Raw genomic sequence first — 13279 nt, 5'->3', positions numbered from 1 at the left:
GAACTCTTTTTCTGTCAATCTTAGGGGATAAAGCATTCAATATTACACTATTAAGTAGAATGTTAGTGATCAGTTCTTCATAGATGATTTTTATCAGTTTGAGGAAGTTCCTTTTATTCCTTGTTTGCTGAGTGTTAAAAAAAATGTCAGATGCTTTTTGTCTTCTGCATTTACTGAGATGATCATATAGTTTTTCTGCTTTATTGTGTCATATGGTAAATTAAATTATTTTCTATTGTTAAACCAACCTTGTGTTCCTGAGATAAATCTCACTTGCTTGTGGTGTATTATCAGTTTTATATACTTCTGGATTTGATTTGCTATTATTTAAAAATAATTTTTGCATCTGTGTAAATGAGTTTTATCAGCCTGTGATTTTCTTTTCTTGGTATCAGGGTTATCTTGGCATCATGAAATGATTTGGGAAGTTTCTTACTTTCTCTGTTTTCAGAAAGAGTTTGTATAAGATTGGTGTTATTTCTTTCCTACTTCACTAGTAAAACTATCTGAACTGGTAGTTGGTTGCTTTTGGGATTTTCTCCTTATCTTTGAGTTTCAGCAGTTTGACCATTGATGTGTCTAGGTGAGGTGTTCCTTGTATTTATTTTCCTTGTGATTTGCTGCATTTCTTGGATCTACCATCTAAAGTTCTTAACCAAATTTGAGGAATTTTGACCACTATTTCTTCAGATATTTTGTCTGCCCTATTCCTTTTCTTCTCCCCTTCTGGGACTCCAATTACATATATTAGACTCTTGGTATTGTCCCATAGGTCTCTGAAGCTGGTTATCTAAAAAAATTCCTTTTCTTCCCAGATTTATACACAGACATTGACCATTCTTTCTATATGGTTCCTTCCACTCTGGAATACCTGTGTTCAATTTCCAATTTCTCTGGTAGTCCCAAACAATTTCTTCTCACACCTTAATCTATTAAGACTGTGGCTTTCTACCTGAGTGAAACTGAAGCTGCTTCTGCCATATAGACTGGGTAAGTGCCATTAGTGGAAAGACTGTAAACATGGAATACCCTTCAGTTTCTGTTTGTTTTTCATTGCTGTCCAGTGTATAGTGTATCTATGATATTTACGTATAGTATATTTATAGACATCATCTATTTATCTGTTTTCTATACAATCTCCTCTTTTTCGGAGGATTCTAATATCTTTGGTCAAGGAGAAGCTAAAGAGCAAGTTCACATACTATTCTGTTATTTATTGTTTCTTTAGTTCCTCCATCGACCACCCCTATAAAGTTCTGTGAGAATGGTGGAAGCTGGGAAAATGGCAGATGCATTTGTCCAGAAGAGTGGCAAGGACTGAGATGTACAATTGGTAAGTTACTTGGGGTACTGCTAGGATGCGAGGTTTAGGTGGTCCTTGTGTTAATAAGGACAGCAGCAAAGCTTTCCAGAATCTTCAGTTAATGATTATAGAAACCATGGGCATAAAGGTGATGGTTTTAAGATGAGTTTTAAGATGTGCTCAATAGTAAAAGTCAAGTTTTCCTCTTGGGCTATTTACCTTTACGTTTAATTGACTTTGTCTATTTCCCGACTGCCAAGTTTCTCTGTAAACTCATAGTTGTGTTTCCTTCTGGCTGCAAGTCTAATCCAGGGCAATTGGTGATATGGTTTCCTCAGGTCTTTCCAAGTGGTGATATGCCATATTATCCTATTAAAATATCACAATTCTAACATATCTTGATTTTCTGAAATCAAGATGCATCCTTCCATCCAAGTATATACTTATATGACATTTTAAATCTTTTTTCTTCCTTTTCCTTGAAGAGTTGTTATTAAATTAGTGGTTTGACTTCAATCAATGGTATTTCAGAATCAAAGTGCAAGACCATTTGTTGACCTGAGGTGTGCTTCCCAACACCATGAACACTTCAGGCTGCCTGCTTAGGGTCCAGAGCCTCAAAGCCTACTCCTATCATTTCGTATATTCCTACCAGCCAGTATATCCCACACACGCCATGACTTTGGCCTTTTTGCTTTAATCCACATCCTCATGATGCCCTTTGCTACCGAGGGCTCTATGTGCTAATTCACACATTTCCAATTAATCTGATACACGATACTTGCTGATGTGTTAGTGCTCACGTCTCACTTCTATCCAGTTATATATTGTGCACATGTTAACTGAAGCCTGTTATCTAACACACTAGTTATTCTAATGACGGTAACTTGACTGGATAGAAAAGTATAGAAGTTCTTGGCAGGCCACTGGGTTCTATATGATTTCTATTATCCTTCAAATTATACTGCATAGGTTCTGAACTTTGACTTTTATATGGTTTTAAATTTGTAAAAGAAAAGTATAATTCATAGTGGAAAAAAATCTTTTTCCTTCCATTACAGCAAATTTCTGTGAAAACAGTACCTATGGGAGTTTTACTTTTGCCAGAATTCCAGTGGGCAGATATGGGCCTTCCTTGCAAACATGTGACAAGGATACTTCAAATGGTATGTGTTTTTCCAAACATCTCCTCTGTTTAGGCAGAAGGATCACTATGCCGAGTCACACCTATCATCCCTCCAATTAGTGTTAGATCCCTGGAAAAAGCATCAACGAAGGTTTTGTGAAAGGGCTTGGCTCCCTTTCGTGACGCCAATGTTCAAAGTTAAGGGTGGCACTTTACATAATCCTAATTTTCCTAAAAACCTTAATATGAATCAGTTGTTTGTGAATTCCTCTTAATCCTTCTTTAATTGGTTTATTTTTGCAGAGTATTCTGTCTCCTAGAGTTCTATCAGGTTAACATTTGCTCTTTGATTTATATAATTTGTCTCAATTATTTCGGGAGGGGTTGTCAAGAATTTATTCAATATGACACCAAAAGCATAAGCAAGAATAACAACAACAAAAAGACAAGGTGGACTGTGTAAAATTAAAATCTTTTCTGCATCAAACAACACTATCAACAGAGTGAAAACGCAACCCACTAAATAGAGAAAAATATTTGAAAAACATACATCTCACTAGAGATTGATATATAGAACACATATTTAAAAACCCTACAACTCAAAAGTTAACAAAAAAAGATTAAAAAATAGACAAAAGAAGATATATAAATTGTCAATAGACACATAAGAAGATGCTCAACATCACTAGTCATGAAAGAAATTCATATCAAAACCACAATTAAAAATCACTTTGCACCCATTATGACAGCTATTAAAATATATATATATAGTAGCATATGAAAATATATATTATTTTTATATATATTGGAGAAATTGCAACCCTAATGCATTGCTGGTGGGAATGTAAATTGTGGAAGACATTATGAAGATTCCTGAAAAAACCAAGCATAGAATTATCATACAATCCATCCATTTTCACTCCTAGGTACATACCCAAAAGAAGTGAACTAAAGGAAGGAACTAAAACAGATATTAGTACATGCAAGTTCATATTATAAGCAGGAACTAAAACAGATATTAGTACATGCAAGTTCATAGCAGCATTATTCACAATGTTCAAAAGGTGGAAGCTACCCAAGCATCCACCAAAGTTTGAATAAAATTAGTTTAGATTATAGACTTATACAACATCTACTTTCAGTATTCATCTTTCCAGGTAGAGATGCACAGTTAAGTCTGTCCATGGCTGGCAGTCCTTCATCTCCTTGGTCATTTTAGATATCCATCTTGGAACATTTTCCAGCTTCATCCTACCTTTCTTGAACATGACTACTTGCTTGCATAGAGGCATTCCAAGAGTAAAGAAGCAAACAATATTTTCTATTTCTAATGTTTCCTGATAATATTCAGGTTTTGATGACATTTTATTTCAATGCCATATTGGGTATATCCCCTGAGATTAGGCTTTAGAAATTCACAGATCCCTTTCCTGCTAGCTAGAGCCTATTGTGCTGTATAATTTTCCCTAAATGTTTTACTTACTCCTTGTTTGCATTGACTTTCATCTGACTATTCCTCTTACCTCTCACATTTTCCTGTAGGTAATCCCCCATTTTTTGCAGAACTGGATACCTCTAGAGTACAGCCAATTCTAGATCATTTACAAAAATGTTTGATAAAACTGTTGTCAGTAATGACCCTAGGGAGAATTTCACATTTTATTTAGATATTTATTTTTATATATGTCAAGGGTTCTTTGAAACACTAACTAAATTACATAAATTGTTCTTTCTTATATGCTTCTTTACCTTATTTATTCTGAGCAATTATGTAGATCTGCTTTTCATTTGCAGAATCCAGATAGCTTCTGCCCACATATGTCATGCTTACTTAAGTTCTCATGATCATAATCTTTACACACATCCTTCCGGCCTCTTACTTAAGAACTCAGAGGGTAAAAGGGGTTCCAACTGTATTGGTACTTATTACACATACTATATATACGATACTATACTGTACGGTATGCCTCTGAGTACCTATTGTTTTAATTTCACAGGTTTTGGATGTCTTAAATATTTTATAATGATTTATAAAACAGATCCAACTTATAAAATATAATCATGTGCTACTGAATTAGGAAGACCAAAAGTGTCAGTAATATACCCATGAAGAGTTACCACACTTATTTGGCATATATTATTTTTCTGGGACAGAGATTCACCATCTTTCTTTTTTTTTTTCTTTTCTAAGCAACTATTATAAAAACATGTTTATTATATTTACCTTTGAGTTTCAGAGTGAACCCATCATATAATTTTAAAAATACACGTTCCAATTATTGGCAAATTTACTTTTAGTGTAAAATTAAGAATTATTTCTAATTACTCAGTTTTATATAGCAAATGGAAAAAAATATTTTTTAATGACTTTTGAGTAGAGATACTTGTAGGTAATATAGAGGAAAAGATGCATTTGATATAAGGCCACTTTAAAGTTATTTATATCATATATATATATATATATGTATATATATATATATATATGTATGTTAGAATTTTCATTTATCATGAAGTAGAGGTGGAGCCTTCATATAAATTAAGAGTGACTCCAACTTTCTACTTTAAGTGTTGAAGCCATCTCTAATTTCAGTGTTTCTAGTTGTTGCCACAAGAAGCAGCTGCCCAAAACTGGTCCTGAGAAAAAAATTCATCTTCTGATCAGTTGTCCCTCTAAATACAGTTTTACTTGTAGCAGATACTTAAGTATTATCTACAGGAGAACAGTGAGGTAGGGAGGCTAAGGTGATAATCCTAGAAAATAAACTAGATGATCCAGCAAATTTCATTGAGGAGCCAATCAAATATTAAATAGGTGCTGAAATATATCTGAATATATCTTTGCCTTTCAGTTATTACCTAGATTTGCATAAAGAAGGGAAGATCAAAATATAATTCAATATTTACTAGGAATTTTTCATATTGTTTCTGATCTCTCAGCCTAGTATTCTCCCATCATATCCAGTTCAAAGCTATTATGTCCCTAATTGTTAGAAGGTAAATCTTCCTTGCAGACATCAAAGGAAGGAAAATACTCGATTGTTCTTTTGAACTCCAGATTTAAAAATCAAGACAAGTGTTATCTGCCTAAAATATTCTCATAGTAACTTCCTGATTCCCTTTTCTATTGCTGTGTATTAGGCCATCCCAAACTTATTGGTCTAAAACAATGATTTAGATTTCTCACAGTTCTGTGGGTTGACTGGCAGCATGGCTGTGTTGGAAGATCCAAAACAACCTTACTCAGGGGTCTGGGGCATGAGAGCTGGCTGTTGGCTGGAGCGCTTTAATTATTCTCCATTTGGCCTCTCATTCTCCAGTGGGTTAAACCTGCTTCCTTACGTGACATGACAGTCTCAGAACAGTGTTCCACAGAGTGAAGGCTGAAACTTCAAGTCTTCTTGAGGCCTAGGCTCTGCAACTCACACATTTCTACCACCTTCTATTGGTTAAAGCAAGTCACGGTCCAGCCCAGGTTTAAAGGAGTGGAGGAGTAGACTCTATCTCTTGATGGGAGGTATGTCAGGGTCATATTGCGAAGGTGCACTGCACAGGTCCAGGAGGTTGCTATGGCCATCTTTGCAAACACTATCTTTTTTTTCCCTTTCTTTTTATTATAGCGGGAAATCCAATAGCAATCCGGCTGTGCAGTCTTTCCACATACGGAAACATAGAATTACAAGCTGCGAAAATAGGAAATTGTAATGAAAATCTGGAAACCCTGGAACAGCAGGTATGCCATATGGTCCATCTAATGGGCAGTTGGAAGAAGCTCTGACTGTGCAAAGTCTCTGTTCTTCAGAAAGTTGGTGGTTAAAACAGTGCTTTTAAAATTCTCAAATTAGAAATAAAAACTAGTAACTAAACCATTCTTATTTCTTTAAAGTTGACATCTGTTTGTGAAAAAGGACATTGGACATGTTCAACTGTTGCAAAAATGTTCAGCAAATTTCAACAAATGATAATCTATAGCACATTTTAGTTGGTCTCATCTTTGAAGACTAGTGAAGTTTTGGCTGAAAACAGATCCCTGATGTTTGAAACCAAAGGAAGGAATTTTGGTGGTTTACTGGAATAGAATGAAGAGAAAAGAACTGTGACCCTTTGAAACAGGAAACTCCAAAGCTGATGCTGGTCTCAGGGCTATATCCATAAGCAGGTGAAATGGGAAGTACATCTGAGTAGATATTTTTTCATGCAGATTAAATTATTTTGACTAAGGATGTGCCCAACTGCACATGTGTGGAAGAGCTAACACCGGGGCTAAGTAAGGGTAGGAAGAGGAAGTGTACTTTTACAAAGGGCCTTTTTTGTGCCAGGCATGTTACATATGTTATCTCGTTTAATCCTTATAAAACCTCTGTGAGTTGGATGTTATTACCATATTATAGATAATTAGAGATAATAACACTTATTAATTGTTGAGCAGTTACTACATGCCAGATACTGTGCCAAACATTTTATTGTTTTATTACATTTAATTCTTATAACACCATAGGTGAGAATATCCATTTTATAGATGAGGAAAATATGATTCTGAGAGGTGAAGTGTTTTGTCCAGTCACCACAACTGAAAAATGATGGAGCTGCTCTTGATTTTAAAGTCCACACTGCCACACTGGCTCCCTAATCACAGATGGATAGGTTGGAAGTGGCTGCCAACCACATACATTGTTCCAACGATACAGACCAGAGGAAAGACTGCATATTCCTGAGTCTGACAAGCCAGAGTTTGACTCTTAGCTCTGCCACTTCCAAACAGAAGTGAGCTCCTTAACCTCTCTGAGCCTTTCAGTGGGAATGAGGGCACTCAACTTACAATGTTGTTTGTGTATTGAATGTGATAACATCTGTAAACATCTAGCAAAGTGCCTAGCACATAGCACGGACCTGGCTATTGAATGAGACAGTTATTTGTTTCTGTCTACTGATTGTAAATTTCTGACTCTTCTCTCAGTGTGAATAGCTTGTGACATTGGTTTGATTTTTGAAATTTTGCTGCCATCTAGTGAAAACTAAATCACACACACACACACACACACACACACACGTTGACACCCAGCTCCACTAATGACAATATGGATTAACATGTGTTAGTCTCACAACACAGTGCCCTGGGGCTAGTTGGTACCTGGAAAGGATGCCTAGGCCAGTGCTTCCCAAACTATTTGTGCTGAAAAGCAAGTTACAAAAATTTCCGACCTATGGCAGACCAATAATTTTGTAAAACACCATAAAAATGAGTTGCCAGAAAAATGAAATGAAAAAAGATATATAGGGGCCGGCCCGGTGGCGCACTGCGCTAGTGCGCCGCTTGGGAAGCGCGGCGGCGCTCCCACCGAGGGTTCGGATCCCACATACAGACCGGTTCCTGCTCACTGGCTGAGCGAGGCGCGGGGGCAACACCGAGGGTTGCAATCCCGTTGCCGGTCCTGGTCCGGTACGGGGGCGACACTGAGGGTTGCGATCCGTTGCCGGACACGGAAAAAGACAAAAAAAAAAAAAAAAAAAGATATATAAAATGCAAACCCAATATTTTTACCCAACGTATTAGTTTCAACACCGTAAAATTGCTATACAAATTTCTGACCATTTACTTTCAGTTTCTGTGCTTATTTATCTCCCTATAAACTTTGTAACAAACAGTTAGCAAACCAACATCGGTCTGCAGACACACTTTGAGTAGCTCCAATATAGCTAAGGCAGCCCGTTATAGCTACCAGTCCTGGCAGACAGAGAAACCACTGGCCTGCATGTGCTTAGTCCTTTAAACAATGAAATGTGATATTCAGGAGACCGAGGCTCAGCTAAATTCCAGCTTATTCACCTGCAGTTGCTTGCAAAGTGGTTAGACATAGTTACACAGAGCTAGGGTGTTTTGCTTTTGTTTTTGTTTTTAAACAGATAGACAGTATCCAAACACAATCTAAGAATATTTCCACTGAAGCCCTGATTTTAACATCTGATGCCAGTAAATTAACTGCTGACAACATCACTTCTGTTGCTAAAGTGGTTGGACAGATCTTCAACACATCCAGAAAGGCTGAATCTGAGGTAAAACTCATAAGACTTAAAAAAAAAAAAGGGTGGGAAGAAAGGAAGAAAGACTCTCCGAACATCACTCGTCCCATGATATGAATTTGGGCATGGTTTAGGTTGCTTAAAACCATTTTGCAGAGCACTCCTTCTGAGAGATGCTCAGAGAAAAAAGGACTCCTTGTCCAAATATTTTCTTTTGGGATAGTAACAATGATCATTATATCGTTCCATCTTCAGAAAGTCACGAAACGAACAAGTGTATTTTACTTTTTTATATGTTTACGAATTGTATTTGATCTCACCATCCCTGTTCTATTCTGAGTAAATAATATTCCAAAGAACTCACTCTGGAATATACTATTTTAAACTGTGCTCTCTTTCTGCTAAGCATATTTGCATTTTGGTCTTGGCTTTCTAAAAATTTTAAGCGTAATTTACATTTCTGATATCCCAACCTGCTAAACTCTGGTACCTGACAACAAGAAGCATACTCAACATTTACCAATTGATGGACCTTGAGTACTGGTCAAGAATCAACACGGACTGTCACAGTGTTTACCAGTTGTATATCAGCATGGCCTGGAAATAGCTGCTCCTTTCTTCCATTCTCTTTCAACGTCTTGCTTTTTTAAAAAAAACTATTTTATGTTACCATAGTACCTTTGGAAAGTAGGTGGGATTCAAATCACAAGTTAATAAAATTGGAATTGAAAGAGAAAAATATTGATCACCAAATGTGGAATTTATGATGTCAGTAAAGACAGAAGGGTATCAATACCCCCAAATAGGAATCAAATGCCAAGAGATCATCTCTCTGACGTATTTTTGAGTTTTTGATTGTAAGAAAACTAGAAATAATTTTACTAAGTCTAGTATTTATAATAAGTTAGGCTAAGTATTGTGGACTAATGTTTTAACAATCAGAGGTCTGCACTGTTCTTATTTCGTTTCTGCTTTTGTATGCAAGCATTTGCTTTTGTGTTTTTAGGAGTGGGGTGGGGATTCTGTGAAAGATCTTGCTATGAGGTCGACCTAATATGAGGTCTTGTTATGAGGAGATCTAAGCCTCCTAATTTACTACCTTAATTTATATTTTCACTTTGCTTTATCTTGATTCTCTCTGCCACCTTATGTAGATCAAAACTAAACCTTTAATTTTGAAAAATTCTTGCCTCCAGAGTATCATACCAGTGATGCTTCTTGATACTATAATAGTTCATCATGATTATGGTGATGATAATGTATGATATGTGTTTTCTATGATGATCCACGCCTTTTCTTTGGTAGGCAAAAAAAACTGCTGTGACAACAGTGAGTCAACTTCTAGATGCCAGTGAAGATGTTTTTCGAACAGCTGCTGCTGCTGATAATGAGGATACCTTGGCAACGTAAGTACAATTTCAATTTTGAAAGAAAACTTGACAAAGTGCCATTTGCTTTCCTAGTTAAAAAAGCATTATCAGAAGCGTCTTTATTTTTCTCATGGATGATTCCTCTGGAATGCAGACAAAGGCCTTGGCTTCCCCCTCCTGATCTTCAGTTAGCAGATGGGGTGGTATATCCATTTTCCTGGTTCCAGTGTGGTCCTGGCCTAGAGATAGAAAGTAACTGGAATGATTTAGATTAGAACTTGTTTTCTCAGCCTTAGTTTGGACTGGCCAAGGGGCAGCCTCTGTGCACAGGAGGAGCTCTTCCAACTCCTTTCTCAGTGTACAGAGGAATGCAGAGTAACTCTGCAGGACACTCTGCTAGCCCCGAACCCACTTTAGCTCTTTCTTCCCAAGACCCTGGTGTATTTAAAAAAATTTTTTTCATTACTTTATCAATATACAATATAGTTGATTTGCATGTCCCTTTACCAGTTCCTCCTCATCCTCCCTCCTTCTGACCCCCCACCCCCATCAACATCAAGTCTGTTCACTTGCCTAAACAAGATCAAGAAATTGTTGTGATTGTTGTGTCTTCTTCCCCCCACCATCTTGACAGGACAACCCCTGCTCTGATCTTAATTATTTCTGTCCATGTACTAACTTTGGGTTTGGATTGTTCTTGTTTTTCTAATTCTTTAAGGTGAAGTATTAGGTTGTTTACTTTCCATCTTTCCATTCTTCTTAAGTAAGCATTTAGTGTAATAAATTTCCCCCTTAGGACTACTTTTTTAGTGTCCCACATGTTTTGATATGATGTCATTATTTTCATTAGTTTCAATAAATTTTTTGATTTCCTGTTTAATTTCTTCTTGGACCCATATGTCATTAAGTAGAATGTTATTTAATTTCCATGTATTCGTATAGTTTCTAGAATTTTCTTTGTTATTGATTTCTAGTTTTAATCCATTGTGGTCTGAAAAAATACATGGAATAGTTCCAAATTTTTTGAATTTGTTGAGACTTGATTTGTGACCTAACATGTGGTCTATCCTGGAGAATATTCCATGTGCTGAAGAGAAGAATGAATATTCTGACATTGTTGGATGATATGTTCTGTATATATCTGTCAAGTCCAATTGGTTTAAAGTGTTGTTTAGGTCTTGTGTTTCTCTGTTGATTTTTTGCCTAGATGATCTGTCCAATGTTGAGAGTGGGGTGTTCAGATCCCCAACTATTATAGTATTAGTGTCTATCTCTTTAGTTCTAATCATGTTTGCTTTATAAATCTGGCTGCTCCGATGTTGGGTGCATATATATTTATGATTGTTATGTCTTCTTGTTGGATAGATCCTTTTATCATTTTATAGTGGTCTTCTTTATCTTTTTTATGGTTTTTGGTTTAAAGTCTATTTTATCTGATATAAGAATAGCTACTCCAGCTCTTTTTTCATTTCTATTTGCATGGTATATCTTTTTCCATTCTTTCATTCTTAGTATCTGTGTGTCTTTACAGGTGAGGTGGGTCTCTTGAAGGCATCATATTGTTGGGTCCATCTTTTTAATTCAGTCAGTCAGATTAAATCCAATTTAATCCTCCTGTGTCTTTTGATTGGGGAATTCAAACCTTTTACATTGAGTTATTATTGAAAGGTATTGATTTACTCTGGGCATTATAGTGCTTTTTGTTTGGATGTTTTAAATATCTTTTGTTCCTTTCTTTCTGATTTACAGATTGTTTTCTGTGTTTGTAGGTTTCTTGGAATAGTGGATAAACTTTTATTTTCTCTTTATTGGTAACATTTTATTGCACTGGTGGGTTTTATTCTATCTTGAGTATTCATGGTACTGATGGTTGTTTTTCAGGTACCAGACCCAGTACTCCCCTGAGAATGTCTTGTAAGGCTGGTTGCATGGTGGTGAACTCCCACAGTTTTTGCTTGTTTGGGAAATATACTATTTGTCCTTCATTTCGGAAATGTAGCCTTGCTGAGTAAAGCATTCTTGGCTGGAAATTTTTGTCTTTTAGTATTGTGAATATATCATCCCATTCTCTTCTGGAATTTAGGGTTTATGATGAAAAGTCTGCTGTTAGTCTGATAGGGGTTCCCTTATAGGTGACTTGGTGCTCCTCTCTTTCAGGTTTTAAGATTCTCTCTTTGTCTTTGAGTTTTGCCAATTTGACTATAACATGTCTTGGAGAGGACCTTTTTGGGTAGAATATGTTGGGGGATCTTTGAGCCTCCTGTATCTGAAGATCTGTATCTCTCCCTATACCTGGGAAGTTTTCTGCTAATATTTCATTGAATGTTTTCAGTGCCATTTCCTTTTTCCTCCCTGTCTGGAATACCCATGATTTAGATGATATTTGAGTGCTTGAGGTTGTCTGTTATCTCTCTTAGATTTTCTTTAAGTTTTTTAGTTCTTTTTTCTTTTGTGTCCACCTGTGTTATTTTGAACGAGCCATCTTCAAGATCAGAAATTCTCTCTTCTGTATGTTAATTAAGCCTTCTGGTTAGGTTCTCTGTTGTGTTTTTTATTTTGTCAAATGAATCCTTCAGCTCCACAAGCTCTGCTACATTCTTTTTCAGGGCATTGACTTCTTTGTACATTTCCTCTTTCAGGTCCTGTATACTTTTTTCCATTTTGTTTGGTTGTCTAACTGAGTCTTCTTGTATCTTATTTAGTTTCCTTAGAATTGTTCCTCAAAATTCCTTGCCAGTCATTTCAAGGACTCCTGTTCTATAGGGTCTAGACCTTAAGAGTCTAACTTAAGAGTTATTAACTTAAGAGTTATTATATTCCTTTGATGGTGTCATACTTTCTTGTTTTTTTTTCATAATTCTAGTATCTCTCCTTTGGTGTTTAGTCATTGTGGCAAAGGTTATTGCAGTCTACTTGTTCCACCCTGGTGTCTGAAGCAGTATCAGGGAGTTTTGCTGACGCTCAGCTGTCTGTTACTGCCTCTGGTCCTGGGGATCAGGTGGCGGCTGGGGCCTCTCTCAAGGGTTGGGACTCCGTTGGTGGTGGCCTGGGGTCCTGCAGACCCTGGTGTATTTTGATTAAGATTTCTTTAGCTTTCCCAAGGCTACATTGGAGAAAAAAAAAAAAAAGAATCCAACTCTGCCTGCTTTCTCTCTTCTTGACTCCTATGCTCTGGATTACTTTTGTTTGTATATTTGTTTCAAAGCTCTTTATTCATAGAGGCCCCTCACTGGGATTTGCTGTGTTTTTACCTTATACATAGCTTTTAAAACACTTTTTTGTGTGTGTGTGTGTGTCTTTTTGTCTTTTTCCGTGTCTGGCAATGGATCGCAACCCTCAGTGTTGCCCCCGTACCGGACCAGGGACCGGCAACGGGATCGCAACCCTCGGTGTTGCCCCCGCGCCTCGCTCAGCCAGTGAGCGGGAACCGGTCTGTATGTGGGTGCCGAACCCCCGGGGGGG

At 36.8% G+C, this 13279-nt stretch overlaps 1 protein-coding gene across 1 annotated transcript in view; it reads left to right on the top strand.

The window, feature by feature from the left end:
• Positions 1-13279, top strand: part of GPR128 (G protein-coupled receptor 128) — a 68602-nt gene that overhangs the window by 16735 nt on the left and 38588 nt on the right. Inside the window, exons 3-7 of the mRNA XM_008570345.1 lie at positions 1229-1333; positions 2365-2469; positions 6047-6159; positions 8331-8480; positions 9753-9853. Of these exons, the coding sequence (XP_008568567.1) occupies positions 1229-1333; positions 2365-2469; positions 6047-6159; positions 8331-8480; positions 9753-9853 (574 nt within the window). The remainder of the gene's footprint in view (positions 1-1228; positions 1334-2364; positions 2470-6046; positions 6160-8330; positions 8481-9752; positions 9854-13279) is intronic.

This window comes from Galeopterus variegatus, unplaced genomic scaffold, assembly GCF_000696425.1.
Source record: "Galeopterus variegatus unplaced genomic scaffold, G_variegatus-3.0.2 Scaffold596, whole genome shotgun sequence".
In the NCBI taxonomy this organism is placed as follows: domain Eukaryota; kingdom Metazoa; phylum Chordata; class Mammalia; order Dermoptera; family Cynocephalidae; genus Galeopterus; species Galeopterus variegatus.
Note: the sequence above shows the minus strand (reverse complement) of the source record. Positions and strands in the feature narration are given on the sequence as shown.